Genomic DNA, 13,255 nt, shown 5'->3' with positions numbered 1-13,255 from the left:
ATATTCGTATTTTTTTTTATTTTTATTTTTATTTTTATTTTATTTTAGGGAGGAGTTTTAAAATTTAATCCAAGTAAATATCAAGTTAGATATTTAAATTTACATGAATATCAAAGTAAATCATTAATGGATAAATATGGAGTTAATACACAAAAATGGAGAGTTGTAACAAAAGCATCAGATGCCATCAAAGCAGCATCAGAATTGAATGGAGAATTAGTAGTTAAAGCACAAGTACATGCAGGTGGTAGAGGTAAGGGTTCATTCATAGAGACAGGATTTAAAGGAGGTGTTCATCTCTGTAAAACTGGTAAGGAAGCAGAACGTTTATGTGACGAAATGTTGGGTAAACATCTTGTAACCAAACAAACCACCAAAGAAGGTACCAAAGTTCAAAGTGTAATGTTGGCAGAATCAGTTGACCCAAAGAGAGAATTGTATTTTGCAATCGTTATGGATCGTAAATATGGTGGACCAGTTATGATTGCATCACCACAAGGTGGTGTTGACATTGAGAGTGTTGCAGAGGAAACACCAGATTTAATTTTCAAAGAACCAATCGATATCGTCAAAGGTATTCGTCCAGAACAAACTAAAAACCTCGCTGAGAAATTAGGTTTCACCGGTGAGAAAGCAAAGATCGCTCAACAACAAATGGAAAACCTCTATCAATTATTCATCAAGAGTGATGCAACTCAAGTCGAGATTAACCCATTCGCTGAAACCACCGATGGTCAAGTCATTTGTATGGATGCTAAAATCAATTTCGATGACAATGCCTCATTCCGTCAAAAGGAGATTTTCGAAATGAGAGATACCGCCGAAGAGGATCCACGTGAGGTTGAAGCTGGTAAATTTGGTCTCAATTACATTGGTCTCGATGGTAACATTGGTTGTATGGTTAATGGTGCTGGTTTGGCTATGGCCACCATGGATATCATTAAATTAAAGGGTGGTATCCCTGCTAATTTCCTCGATGTAGGTGGTAGTGCCTCTGAACAAGCCGTCACTGAAGCCTTCAAAATCCTCACTAAAGATCCAAGAGTTAAATGTTTACTCGTAAACATTTTCGGTGGTATCATGAAATGTGATATCATTGCCTCTGGTATCGTAAATGCTTCAAAACAAGTTGGTCTTAAAATTCCATTAGTTGTACGTTTAGAAGGTACAAATGTAAACATTGGTAAAGAAATCTTGGAAAAATCTGGTTTAAATATTACTTCTGCTAGTGATTTAGATGATGCTGCTATTAAAGCTGTTAATTGTTTAAAAAAATAATTAAATAAAAAAGAAATAATAATAAAAAAAAAAAAAAAAAAAAAAAGTAGTAATAAATTACAATAGTTAATTATTATTATTTATTAAATCTTTATTTTTTTTTATTTATTTAATTATTTTTTTTATTGAAAAAAATAGGTATATAAAATGGGTATATAAAATAAGTATATAAAATGGGTATATAAAATGGGTATATAAAATGGGTATATAAAATATATTTATAAAAGGTATGAAATTAATTTAGAATTTTCCAATTTTAGATAATAAACCTTCTTTTCTGTGTGGTTCAGGATTTGTTTGATCGTTATGTGATTTTGATTGATTTCCTTTGAAAAATCCATCAACTTTTTCTTCAACATCACCAAAGGAACCTCTTTCATTTGATGTTGATGATGAAGTTGTAGATCTATTATTTAAATTTGAATTTTCATTTGATGATGTAATATTTGGTGTTGAAGTTGGTGTTGGATTTGACGATGATGACTTACCATCAATGAAATTTAAAGCTGATGATGCATTTGTTTCAACTTGTTGATTATAATTATGGATTTTATTTAAAAAACCTTGATCTGTTCTAGTAGTTGGACTTTGTTGTGAATGGGTGTTTTGAGTTTTATTTTCAGTTTCTTCATTATCATTATTATTATTATCATTATTCTTATTTCTTCCAGTAATCGAAGAAAATTTATTTTCAATTTTATTTAAAAATCCTTCATTTTTATTTGAAGTTGATTGTGATCTATTATTTGAGGTTTCTTCATCATCATCTTGTTGTTGATTTTCATTTCTTTTACCTAATGATGAAAATTCATTTTCCGCTTTATTTGATAATTCACCTTTTTTTGACAAAGAAGAGTTTTGTTCCTCTGGTTCATCTTCATTTTCATTTTCATTTCTTCTTCCAAATGATTCAACTTCATTTTCTACTCTATCAAATAAACCACCTTTATTTCTTTTAATTGAGTTGCTTGCATTATTGTGAGAATCAGATTCTTTATCTTCTTCTTGTTGTGGTTCATTATCATTCATTCTCATTGAATTTTGGAATTTATTTGAAAGTCCATCTTTTTTTTCTGATAATCTTGAATCACTATCAGATTGTACAACTCTTTCTTCTTCTTCTTCTTCTTCGTTATTATTATTATTATTTTTTCTTGAAAAAGTATTTTCAATACGATTTAATAATCCCTCACCCTCTCTTTTTCTTTGAACATTTGATGATGAAGAATTTAAATTTGAATTTGTTGGTAAACTGTTTGAAGCAACTTCTGTGGCTCTATTACTAAGATCTTCATCTTCATTTTTCTTTGCATATGCATCTGTAATAATATTAGTATCATTACTTGGTTTATTTTCAAAAGAATCTAATTTAGCACCAATTTGATGAGTTGTATCTCTTACTTTGGTTAATGATGATTTTACGAAATTCATTTTTTCAATAATATTAAATTTTTAAAATTATTATTCTGTATATATGTTAAAAAATATTTAATAAATAAATTAAAAAAAAAAAAAAAAGGAAACTGGAAAATTAATTATTTTCTTGTTTATTTAAATTAAATAATAAAAAATTAATTATTTCTACTATTTATATTAAAAATTTTTTTTTACATTTTTTTTAAAATTATTATAAGAATTCTTTATTACTGTAAAATTTAAAAAAAAAATAAAAAAAAAAAATAAAAAAAAAATAATATCATAACACAAACAAATAAACCACACAATTTATATCTATTATGATGAATTATTTTTTTTTTAAATCTATATTTTTTTTTTTTTTTTTTTTTTTCATTTTCATTTCCTTTCTTTGATAAAAAGGTAATACCCAACAATTAAACTTATAGTAATATTAAAAATGAAATTTATAGATTATTTTATTTTTTTTTTTTTTCAAATAATAAAAATATTATATTTTACCTAAAAAATTATAATACAAATTATTATATATTTGGTAAGACTTCAAAAAAAAAAAAAAAAAATGAAGATTTAAAAATTATGAAATCTTAATTTTTTTTTTTTTTTTTTTTTAATATTTGTTATTCTTTTTTTTTATATATTTTATTATATATTTTATAATATTTTATTATAATTATTTTATTTATTTATTTTTTATTTTAATACAATTATTTCATAGATGGATCTTTAATAATATTTGGTTGATAATTTGGATTAATGTAATCTGTTAAGAATTTTGCGTATAATTCATAACGAGCAGTCATTTGGAAATTCCATTTATCTTTTACTTGTTGACAAAGGTTTAAGTCGACTTCAGAGATATTTAAACCATCAGAGACACGAGAGAGTGAAGGAGTACAACAATTATCAGGTGAACTGAAATAAGAACTACCATAGAAATGACCGAAATCTTTATGAGCAGGTTTACCATTACCACTGGTGAATTCATTTGGGAAATGTTCAGTTCCAACACGATTGATTGAACCAACGAAATAGTTATTGGTCATTGCTGCATTTCTAGCTTCGACACCCCACATTGGTTCAGATAATTCACCCACGGTAGCGGATGGATTAAAAACGATTTCAGCACCATTCAAACCATAGGCTAACCAATTCAAATTATGATGACGACCATAACAAATGTTGATTGCAATCTTTCCATAAATAGTCTCAAACACTGGATGACCCAATGTCGATTCCATATAATAGGTTGACTCATTGAAATCACCAGTTCTTGGGATATGATTCTTTCTACTCTTTCCAATGATATTACCATTATTACCAACTACAACGGCAGTATTATGAATTGTACTTGCATGAACATCATCTCTCTCTAACATTGGTGAAATAATTACCATATTATATTTTCTAGCCATTCTTTGAATGAATTTAATTGATTGTCCTGTACTTGCTGATTCTGCAAATTCAACCCATGGATATTTCTCTCTTGTACAAAATGCAAATGGCATATCTATTTAAAAAAAATCAATTAATAAAAGATTTTTTTTTTAAAAAAATTAAAAATAAAAAAAAAAAAAATAAAAAAAAAAAAAAAAAAAACATTAATTACATACGCCATGTTTCTTGGAGACATAAAACATTTACACCCATAGCACCAGCAGCATCGATCATTTTTTCAATCTTTGCTTCAATTGCTAAATATTGATCTTGGATTGGTGCAGTAGTTTCAGCACCAATTGAATTTTGAATAATACCTAATCTAACAATTCTTGGTTTTCTTAATTGTTCTGGATCTGCTTCAACTCTAGATTATTTTAATCATTTTAATTATTTTAATATTTTAATATTTTAATTTTATAATTAAAAAAAAAATATATATATATTTACTTTGAAGCAACAATTTCAAAATTATTTTTATTTGCTAAATCTAAAGCTTCTTGACAAATTGGAAGTGATTTGACATGGTGACCTCTATTATAACCATAAAGAATTCTTTTAACTTCTGATAATTCCTCTGCTGGAATATACTTTTCTAATGTAGCTTGAACGCTTTCAAATTGTTTACTCATTTTAAAAAAAAAAAAAAAATTTTATTTATTTATTATTTATTTATTATTACAATTATAGATATATATGTATAATATTTAAATAGATTATGAAAGAAATTTAATTTTTTTTTTTTTTTTTTTTTATAATGAAAAATCAAAAAATTAAAAAATCAAAAAAAAAAAAAAAAAAATTAAAAAATTAAAAAATTAAAATCAAAATTTGACCAGAAATGAAATTAAATTAAAAAAAAAAAAATTAAAAATTTTAGATATTTATTTATTTGAAAATTAATCGACATTTTTTTATCATATTACAATTCTGTTTTTTTTTTTTTTTTTTTTTTTTTTTTTTTGAAAAAGAAAGATATTTTTTTTCATTGTTTTTTTTTATTTTATTTTTTTTTTTTTTATTTTTTTTAATTACCTATATTTATTAAAAAAAGGATACGCATTAAAAAAAAAAATGATTAGGAAACAGGTGTTTTTTTTTTTTTTTTTTTTTTTTTTTTTTTTTTTTTTTTTTTTTTGTTTTTTTTTTTTTTTTTTTTTTTTTTTTAAACATTCAATTCGTTTGGAGGATTAATTGATATTTCATGGTGTGGTTGTAAATTACTATTATTATCAATCGAATCAGTGCAAGTATTTGGTGTTGAATTTGTATTTAAAGATTGACTTTCAAGTGGCGAGGTTGCAGTGTTTGTTGTATTTGTGTAATCTCCTGCACCTTTATTATTATTATTGTTGTTGTTATTATTATTGTTATTATTATTATTTATTGTTGTAGTTGTATTTGTACTTGTATTTGTACAGGTGGTACTTGTAAGTGATGTTAGATCATCCATTGAAATTACAGTTTCTTTTTCATTATGAACAGCATCATTATGAGCTGCACCACCTGGGTGGTGTGATTTCTTATAAGAGCTATGGGTCTCTTGTTTGGTTTCCTTTGAATAACCAATATAGAATAAACCAAAGAATTTATTAATATGTTTATTCTTTATAACATCTATTCTAATTGGATAAATAACAAAGATAACTTCTAAACATAATGCAGATACTAATATTAATGTTGCAAAACTGTATCTATCACTATCATAATAAATAAATACACGAATTAATGTTAACACAAAGAATGTTAAACCAACAATTGCTGCAATTACTGTAAATATTTTCTGAAAAAAAAAAATAAATAAATAAATTAATAAAAAAAAAAAAAAAAATTATTAGAATTTTAAAATTAATTATTATATTATTATTAGAAATATACATACAATTCTTCTTCTAACTTTTTTATTGAAAATATATAAATTAACCACAATAAATACTACTAAAATTATTAATACAAATATATTCACAAAGAAATCATAATAAATTGAAGCTTTTTCTAAATCCAAACGAGTTTGTAAATAAAAAAGACGTGCATTTGAAATAATTGTTAATAGTTTAATAACAAAATTGGTGAATTGAACTACCATAAACACAGGTCCAGTATATTTTGTAAAAATTGCTCCTTTTCTAATTTGAAAAATATCTGTTATCATACCAATCCTTTTTTTTTATAATAAAATAAAATAAAATAAAATTAAATTAAATTAAAATGAAATTAAAATTAAAATTAAAATTTATTATATATGGTTATAATTTATTGTTATTAAAAAAAAAAAAAAAAAAAAAAAAAAAAATAATAATACATACCAATAAGTTAATAATAAAATAAATGATGAAGTAAATAAGAAACCACAAATATTATAAATTACTTTATAAAAAATGGTCCAAATTGCGGGATTATAATAATAAATTTCAAATTGAATATAATTTAAAATCATAATTAATAAAATATATATAAACACGAAAAAGTGTATAAGTTTTTTGACAGTCGCTGCTGTTGATTTCTTTTTTTCATAAATATAGATATATGATATTTTTAAAATAAATAAAAATGATAAAAACATCAATATTGAAACTGATGCTTTACTAAGTGCTGATACATATTCTTTAACCATTTTATTATAATTTTTAAATCCTTATCGATGATTAATCCTTTTTTTTTTTTTTTTTTTAATATGTGTGCGTTATTTTTTATTTTTTTTTTTTTTTTTTTATTATTAAATAAATAATTTAATGGAGAATTAAAAAAAAGTGATTAAAAAAAAAAAAACTGAAATTGAAATTGAGGCGAATTAATTTGAAATATTAATTTATTTTATAATTTTTAATTAAAATTAAAAAATTTTATATGATTATATCTTTATAGAAATATAAGTTGTTGTTGGTTGTTTTTTTTTTTTTTTTTTAAATAAGTTTTTTTTTTATTTGTAGATAATTAATAATTTTTTGAAAACAAAAGGAAAAAAAAAAAAATAAAAAAAAAATAAAAAAAAAAAAAAAAAAGGGTGGTGTTGAAATAAGAAAAAAAAATAAAAATAAATAAAAATAAAAATAAAAATAAAATAAAATTTGTGAGTGTGTTTGTGTGTGTGATTATTTAAACTGGTGCTGTTAAAAATAAAATAAAAATATATATTAAATAAAATATTAATATAAAAAAAAAAAATAAAAAAAAATAAAAAAAAAAATAAAGTTTTACTAGGTAGGTAAAAATGTTATAAATAACATGTGCGAAAATATGTGTGATAGTTACAATCAAATTGAAAATTTTTATTGATATAAAAAAATAAAAAAAAAAATAAAAAAAAAATAAAAAATAAAATAAATAAAAATAATTGGGAGATTTAAAAAGATGTTGATAGAGGGTACATATGTGAGGAGAGAACAAAAACAAGAATAAAATCTAAAAATAATATATTTATGACATATATAGTCCGAATTTAATTTTTTTTTTTCAAAATTGTAAATTACAATAATTAATATTAAAAATATCTTTAAAAATTCTTTAAACATATTTAAAATAATAAATAAAAAAAAAAAAAAAATCGATTTTTAAATTAAAACCCTTAAAATTATTACTTTGTTTTCAAATAGGTATATTTTTTATTATTTTTATTATTATTATAATTAGGTTTTTTTTTTTTTTTTTAAAAAAAATTAAAAAACTAAATGATGTTTAAAAAAAATTTTTTTTTTTTTTTATTTAATTAATTATTAATCATGAGATATTATTAATTTGTTTAATTGAAATTATTGTTTTTATAAAGTAAATAATATAAAATAAAATTTAATTCAATTTATTAAAGAATATATACAAATAAAAAAATAGTTTTTTTTATTTTTATTTTTTATTTTTTTTTTTATTTACAAATGCATTATTATTTTTTATAAGTATAGTTTCCTTTTTTTTTTTTTATTTATTTTTTAATCGTCATTCTTTTCTTTTTTTAATTGAGTATCAATAAAATTATTATAAACCAAAGAATAAGATAATGGATAAAAATTATAAGAATTTGTTGGATTACCATTTTCATCAGTTTTAATCCAATCGGATAAAGTTTTTTGAAGTCTATCAACTCTGACAGGTTTTGAGAGATAATCATCCATACCAACTTCGAAACATCTATCCTTTGAGTCATTTGCAGTCATTGCAATGATTGGTATACGTTGACCAGTTGGTTCAATTTGACGTAAAATAGTGGAACATGTGAAACCATCCATTTGAGGCATTTGACAATCTAAAAGTATTAAACAAATTGGAAAACTTCCAATTATTTCCAAAGCTTTCAATCCATTAATTCCAACAATTGCAGTATATCCTAACTTTTCCAATTGTCTAACTACAACTTTAATATTAATATCATTATCTTCTGCAACTAAAATATATTTCTTTGGTTGACTTTGTTGAATTGTTGTTAATGTTGATGGAACATTATTTCCACCATCAACACCACCATTATTTGAAACTAAAATTGAATTATTATTATTATTATTATTATTATTTAAATCTAAATTATTTGAAGTTAAAATTGGAGTTATAATTGAAGATGAAGTTGAAGTTATTGATAATGGTGAATCAATTGATGATTTATTTTCAATATTATTTGTATTATTTGTATTATTTGTATTATTTGTTGTTGTTAAAAATGAATTTTTTGATTTTAAATTTTTTGAAAGTAAAATTGAAGAAATTAATTTTGAATGAGTTATTGGTGTAACTAAATAAGAGTAAACTTTTGAATTTTCATTATATTTTGAATTTGGATCAACACCATAGAGTATGACTTTTTCAGTGGTTACATAATCTAGAATTTGTTGAACAAATGTTGATTTATCTGAACAAACTATGATATCGATTTGATTTTCAGTTGATTTTGATGATTCCAATAGATCTAATGCTGTGATTGCTTTGGATGCACTAATACATTCACATTTCATTGAGAGAAGGATCGATTGGATCGACATGATTACCATTTGATTGGATTCAATGATTAGTACATTCTTTGGTGAATCACCATTACCAATGACATTGTTATAATGTGATGGTCTATATTCAGGATAAAAGAATTGGTTAGCTGCGGGAACACTATTTGGTAGGTAAGAAGGTGACGAGATGGAAACTTTAATTGCGAACCAAAAGGTCGTGCCTTTGCCACCCTCTTGATCGCCGCTCTCCACCCGAATATAGCCACCCATCAACGCGACTAGTTCTTTGCAGAAAGATAGACCCAATCCGGAGCCACCGTATTTCCTACTGAATGAACCGTCAATTTGACCAAATGGCACGAAAATCTGCTCGATCTTATTCTCGGGTATACCAATACCACTGTCTTTAACTGTGAAACGCAAGGAGATTTGATCGCCACTTTCATAATCGGTAGAGATCTCCAATAGCACGAAACCGGTCTCTGTGAATTTCACAGCATTTCCAACCAAATTCAATAACACCTTTTTCAATGAATTTCTATCACCAAATATAACCGGAGGCACTGGATAGTCACGACCCATGACGAATATCAAATCTATGCCTTTTCGATTGGCAGCTGTGGCTTGAGAGTCCAACACTTCCTCAATCATTGGCAACAATTCGAATGACTCATTCTCCAATGTAACTTTACCATACTCCAACTTGCTGAAATCCAGTATATCATTGATCAACGATATCAATGAATCTGTAGACCGTTTAATTGAATCTATATTATCACGTTGCGTATTGGTCAATTGTGAATCCAATAGCAATTGGCTCATACCAACTATACCATGACAGGGTGTACGTAACTCGTGGGAAATATTTGTAATGAATTGAGTCTTTAATCTGGTTGCTTCAATCGCTGCCATCTCAGCTTGTCTATATCTACTTAAATCAAACACAAATGTTATACACTGTTCAGTACTACCATCGATCATAGCGGATGTAATCAACACTGGTACCCTCTTGCCACTCTTATGTATATACGCCTTCTCAATTGGTTGACACCATCTCTTTGCCTTCAACTCTTGTAATGCTCTAGCTGAAATTTCAAAATGTTCTGGTGGAGTCAATAACATCCAATCGATTTTACCATTCTCTAAATCACCTCTAGTATATCCAATTGTCTGTAATAACATATCATTTGCATCTAAAATTATACCTTTAAAAGTTGAAAACATTACACCAAGTAATGATAATTTAAATAGGATATTATAAGTTTCTTTACATTTTAAAAAACATTCTTTTTCAGCCTCAGAAATTAAATGTTTTTTCTTTTCCAATATTTTATTTGAAGATTCACTTGAACCACCATTGTTGTTGGCGTTAGTTATATCACCACCACTTGATATACCATTATTTGTTAATTTTGTACGTTCAATATTTGGCATTTCATAAATGATTTTAAATTTTTCATACATACTATCTAAATTTGCAGAACCTTTAATTGAGATTTCAGCACCATCATTAATTAGATAATTATAGGTAACACCTAACCAACCGATTAGGTATCTCTTTGAAGCAATACAATCTTTACCATCAATATGAAATATTGGATAACCTGCGATTTTAAATAGTTGAACATAATTCTGAGGTGTTTGAAACCAAAATAAGAATTCGAAAATCTTACCACACTTTAAACTGTTTTGAAACATCTCTTGGAAATTGGTACGATAGGTTTGGGGTACCCATTGTAAGAAATCTTGAAAATTATTACCAACAACTTTCTTTTCATCTATTGGAATCTCATCGGATTTCTTAAAGAATACCATCTCACCATTATGATCAGCTCTCCAAATTATAATTGGTGTTGATTTTAATAAAAATGATAAATTCTCAAAACTATTCAATAAAGTTGAATAAACTTTTGAATTCTTATGTTGTTGATGTAAATATGATTTTGATTTTGTTGATGATGCACTTGATATTGTTGATGATGTTGATGATGTATTATTATTATTATTATTATTACAACAACAACAACAATTACTACTACTACTATTTGTATTATTACTATTTGCATTACTACTACAATTACTACTACTTGCATTATTACTATTATTATTACTATTACTACTACTATTACTACTTAATGATGCACATGCAGATGTTACAGATGAATTTGATGACATTGATGAAAGTGAATTTGCTGATACAGAATGAATAAATGGTGAATCAGTTGATGATGCTCGTTGTGTAGTATTATTATGATTATGATTATGATGATTATGATTATGATTATGTAATTTTTGAACATGTTGATGATTAGAGTCTGGTGATAATGATAATAGCTCCATTTCATTTGTTAATTTATTTGTTGAATTAATTCTATCATTTAATGAAGTTGGTGGTTGTTGATAATTTAAATTTATATTTTCAATATATTCAAATATACAAATACAACCATCTGGGAATGGTTTAATTGTAGCTCTACTCTTATATTGTTGTCTAATTAAAAAGTTACTTAATAATACTTTCTCGGTTATTGTTTTTTGTTCATGAAATGAATCCAATATACATTGTAATATTGAATTTGGTCTTGATATTGAATTACCTGTACCAGTTGAATTTGTTGATTCATGTAATATTTCCTCACCCTCTTTTGTATTTTGTTTAATTTCTTCATTATTATTATTATTATTATTATTATTATTATTATTATTATTATTATTATTATTATTATTATTATTATTATCAGACTCATTTGTTGTTGTTGTGGTAGTGGTCGTTGTAGTGGTAGTGGTGGTAGTTGTGGTAGTGGTGGTGGTAGTAGTGGTATCATTATTATTATTATTATTATTATTATTATTATTATTATTATTATTATTATTATTATTATTATTATTATTGGTATTAGTATTATTATTATTATTACTATAACGTTCTTTTAATTGTTTTTTATTATATAATGAAATATATGGATCTAATATTTTTGTTGGATCAGTATTTGGTAATAGACCAGGTGCTAAATTATTTATTGGGATTGAATTACAACTTTCTAATGATGGTACAGTATTGTAGTGTGGTGATGGAATTGATTTTAAAGAGTCTACTAATAGATTGGATGAACATGATAAGAGTGTTGTTAATCTTTCATTTGCAAAACCAGTCAATGTAATATTACCATTCTCTGTATTCTCAATGATACCAATTTGAAAGATTGGACATGGTAATGAATCTAATATACATAATGTTCTATCTACTGATGGTGTTTGTATTAATTTTGGTGATGCTTCATTGATTTGTAATGATGATCTTCGTTTACCAGTATATCCAGTTGTTGGTAGATTTGGATCAATTTCAATACCCTCGTGTTCTTCCTCATCACCCTCTTTAAATTGCTCCTCTCCCTCTCCCTCTCCTCCTCCTCCTCCTTCACACTCCTCTTCCTCTCCTCCCCCTCCTTTTCCTTCTATTTTTTGTTTTGATTGTTCTTCTTGTTCTTGTTCTTGTTCTTGTTCTTGTTCTTGTTCTTGTTGTTGTTGTGATAATGGTGGTTCTTCTTGTTGTGATGATGGTGGTTCTTCTTGTTGTTTTTGTGATTGTTGTTGTTTATTCTGTTTTTGTAATTGTTGTTGTTGTTGTTGCTGTTGTTGTTGCTCTTGAAATTTTTGGTTTAATTCTAGTAATGTTTGTTGTGTTTTTGTGGGTTGTGGAGGTGTTAATGGTGGTGTTGGTGCATTTGTTATAATAAGTAATTTTTTATCGTTTTTATCGCCGTCATTATTATTGTTATTGTTATTGTTATTATTATTGTTATTGTTATTGTTATTGTTATTGTTATTGTTATTGTTATTGTTATTGTTATTGTTATTGTTATTGTTATTATTGTTATTATTTAAATCATCTATGGAACCATTTAAAGAAGCTGATAATGCACAACTTTTATTTCCTGTCAATTCAAAATTATTTGAACTTGGTTGGGGAGATAATGTTCTTTGTGAGTGAAGTTCAATGTGTGGTGAACTCATTTTATTAGTTTTTTTTTTTTTTTTTTTTTTTTTTTGTTTTTTTTAGAATTTGGGAAAAACGAATTTGCAATAGATACAAAAACGGTTAATATCCCTTAAATTATTATTATTATTATTATTATTATTATATTTTTTATTATTATTATTATTATTATTATTATTATTATTATTATATTTTTTATTAT

The 13,255-nt window shown here is 24.7% G+C and overlaps 5 protein-coding genes across 5 annotated transcripts in view; 1 reads left to right on the top strand and 4 right to left on the bottom strand.

Moving 5' to 3' along the window:
* The window catches only part of scsB (succinate-CoA ligase), a gene marked incomplete at both ends in the record, with an annotated part of 1,576 nt that extends 298 nt beyond the window's left edge, over positions 1–1,278 (top strand). Inside the window, one exon of the mRNA XM_639091.1 lies at positions 49–1,278. Coding sequence (XP_644183.1) covers positions 49–1,278 — 1,230 coding nt within the window. The remainder of the gene's footprint in view (positions 1–48) is intronic.
* Positions 1,279–1,518: 240 nt separating this feature from the next.
* On the bottom strand, positions 1,519–2,709 carry DDB_G0274451 (hypothetical protein; the record flags this gene model as incomplete). The annotated part of the gene is made up of 1 exon (XM_639090.1): positions 1,519–2,709. The coding sequence occupies one exon, from the start codon at positions 2,707–2,709 to the stop codon at positions 1,519–1,521; it is 1,191 nt and encodes a 396-aa protein (XP_644182.1).
* A 692-nt stretch (positions 2,710–3,401) lies between these two features.
* pyd3 (hypothetical protein) lies at positions 3,402–4,763 on the bottom strand (the record flags this gene model as incomplete). Its single annotated transcript, XM_639089.1, has 3 exons — positions 3,402–4,204; positions 4,308–4,498; positions 4,582–4,763. The coding sequence occupies 3 exons, from the start codon at positions 4,761–4,763 to the stop codon at positions 3,402–3,404; spliced, it is 1,176 nt and encodes a 391-aa protein (XP_644181.1).
* Positions 4,764–5,296: 533 nt separating this feature from the next.
* DDB_G0274641 (hypothetical protein) lies at positions 5,297–6,568 on the bottom strand (the record flags this gene model as incomplete). The annotated part of the gene is made up of 3 exons (XM_639088.1): positions 5,297–5,914; positions 6,014–6,290; positions 6,438–6,568. The coding sequence occupies 3 exons, from the start codon at positions 6,566–6,568 to the stop codon at positions 5,297–5,299; spliced, it is 1,026 nt and encodes a 341-aa protein (XP_644180.1).
* A 1,486-nt stretch (positions 6,569–8,054) lies between these two features.
* dokA (histidine kinase) lies at positions 8,055–13,070 on the bottom strand (the record flags this gene model as incomplete). Its single annotated transcript, XM_639087.1, has 1 exon — positions 8,055–13,070. One exon carries the CDS (start codon positions 13,068–13,070, stop codon positions 8,055–8,057), a length of 5,016 nt encoding a protein of 1,671 aa, XP_644179.1.
* Positions 13,071–13,255: the final 185 nt, after the last annotated feature.

This window comes from Dictyostelium discoideum, assembly GCF_000004695.1.
Source record: "Dictyostelium discoideum AX4 chromosome 2 chromosome, whole genome shotgun sequence".
Taxonomy (NCBI): Eukaryota; Evosea; class Eumycetozoa; order Dictyosteliales; family Dictyosteliaceae; genus Dictyostelium; species Dictyostelium discoideum.
This window is presented reverse-complemented; position numbering and strand designations above follow the sequence as displayed.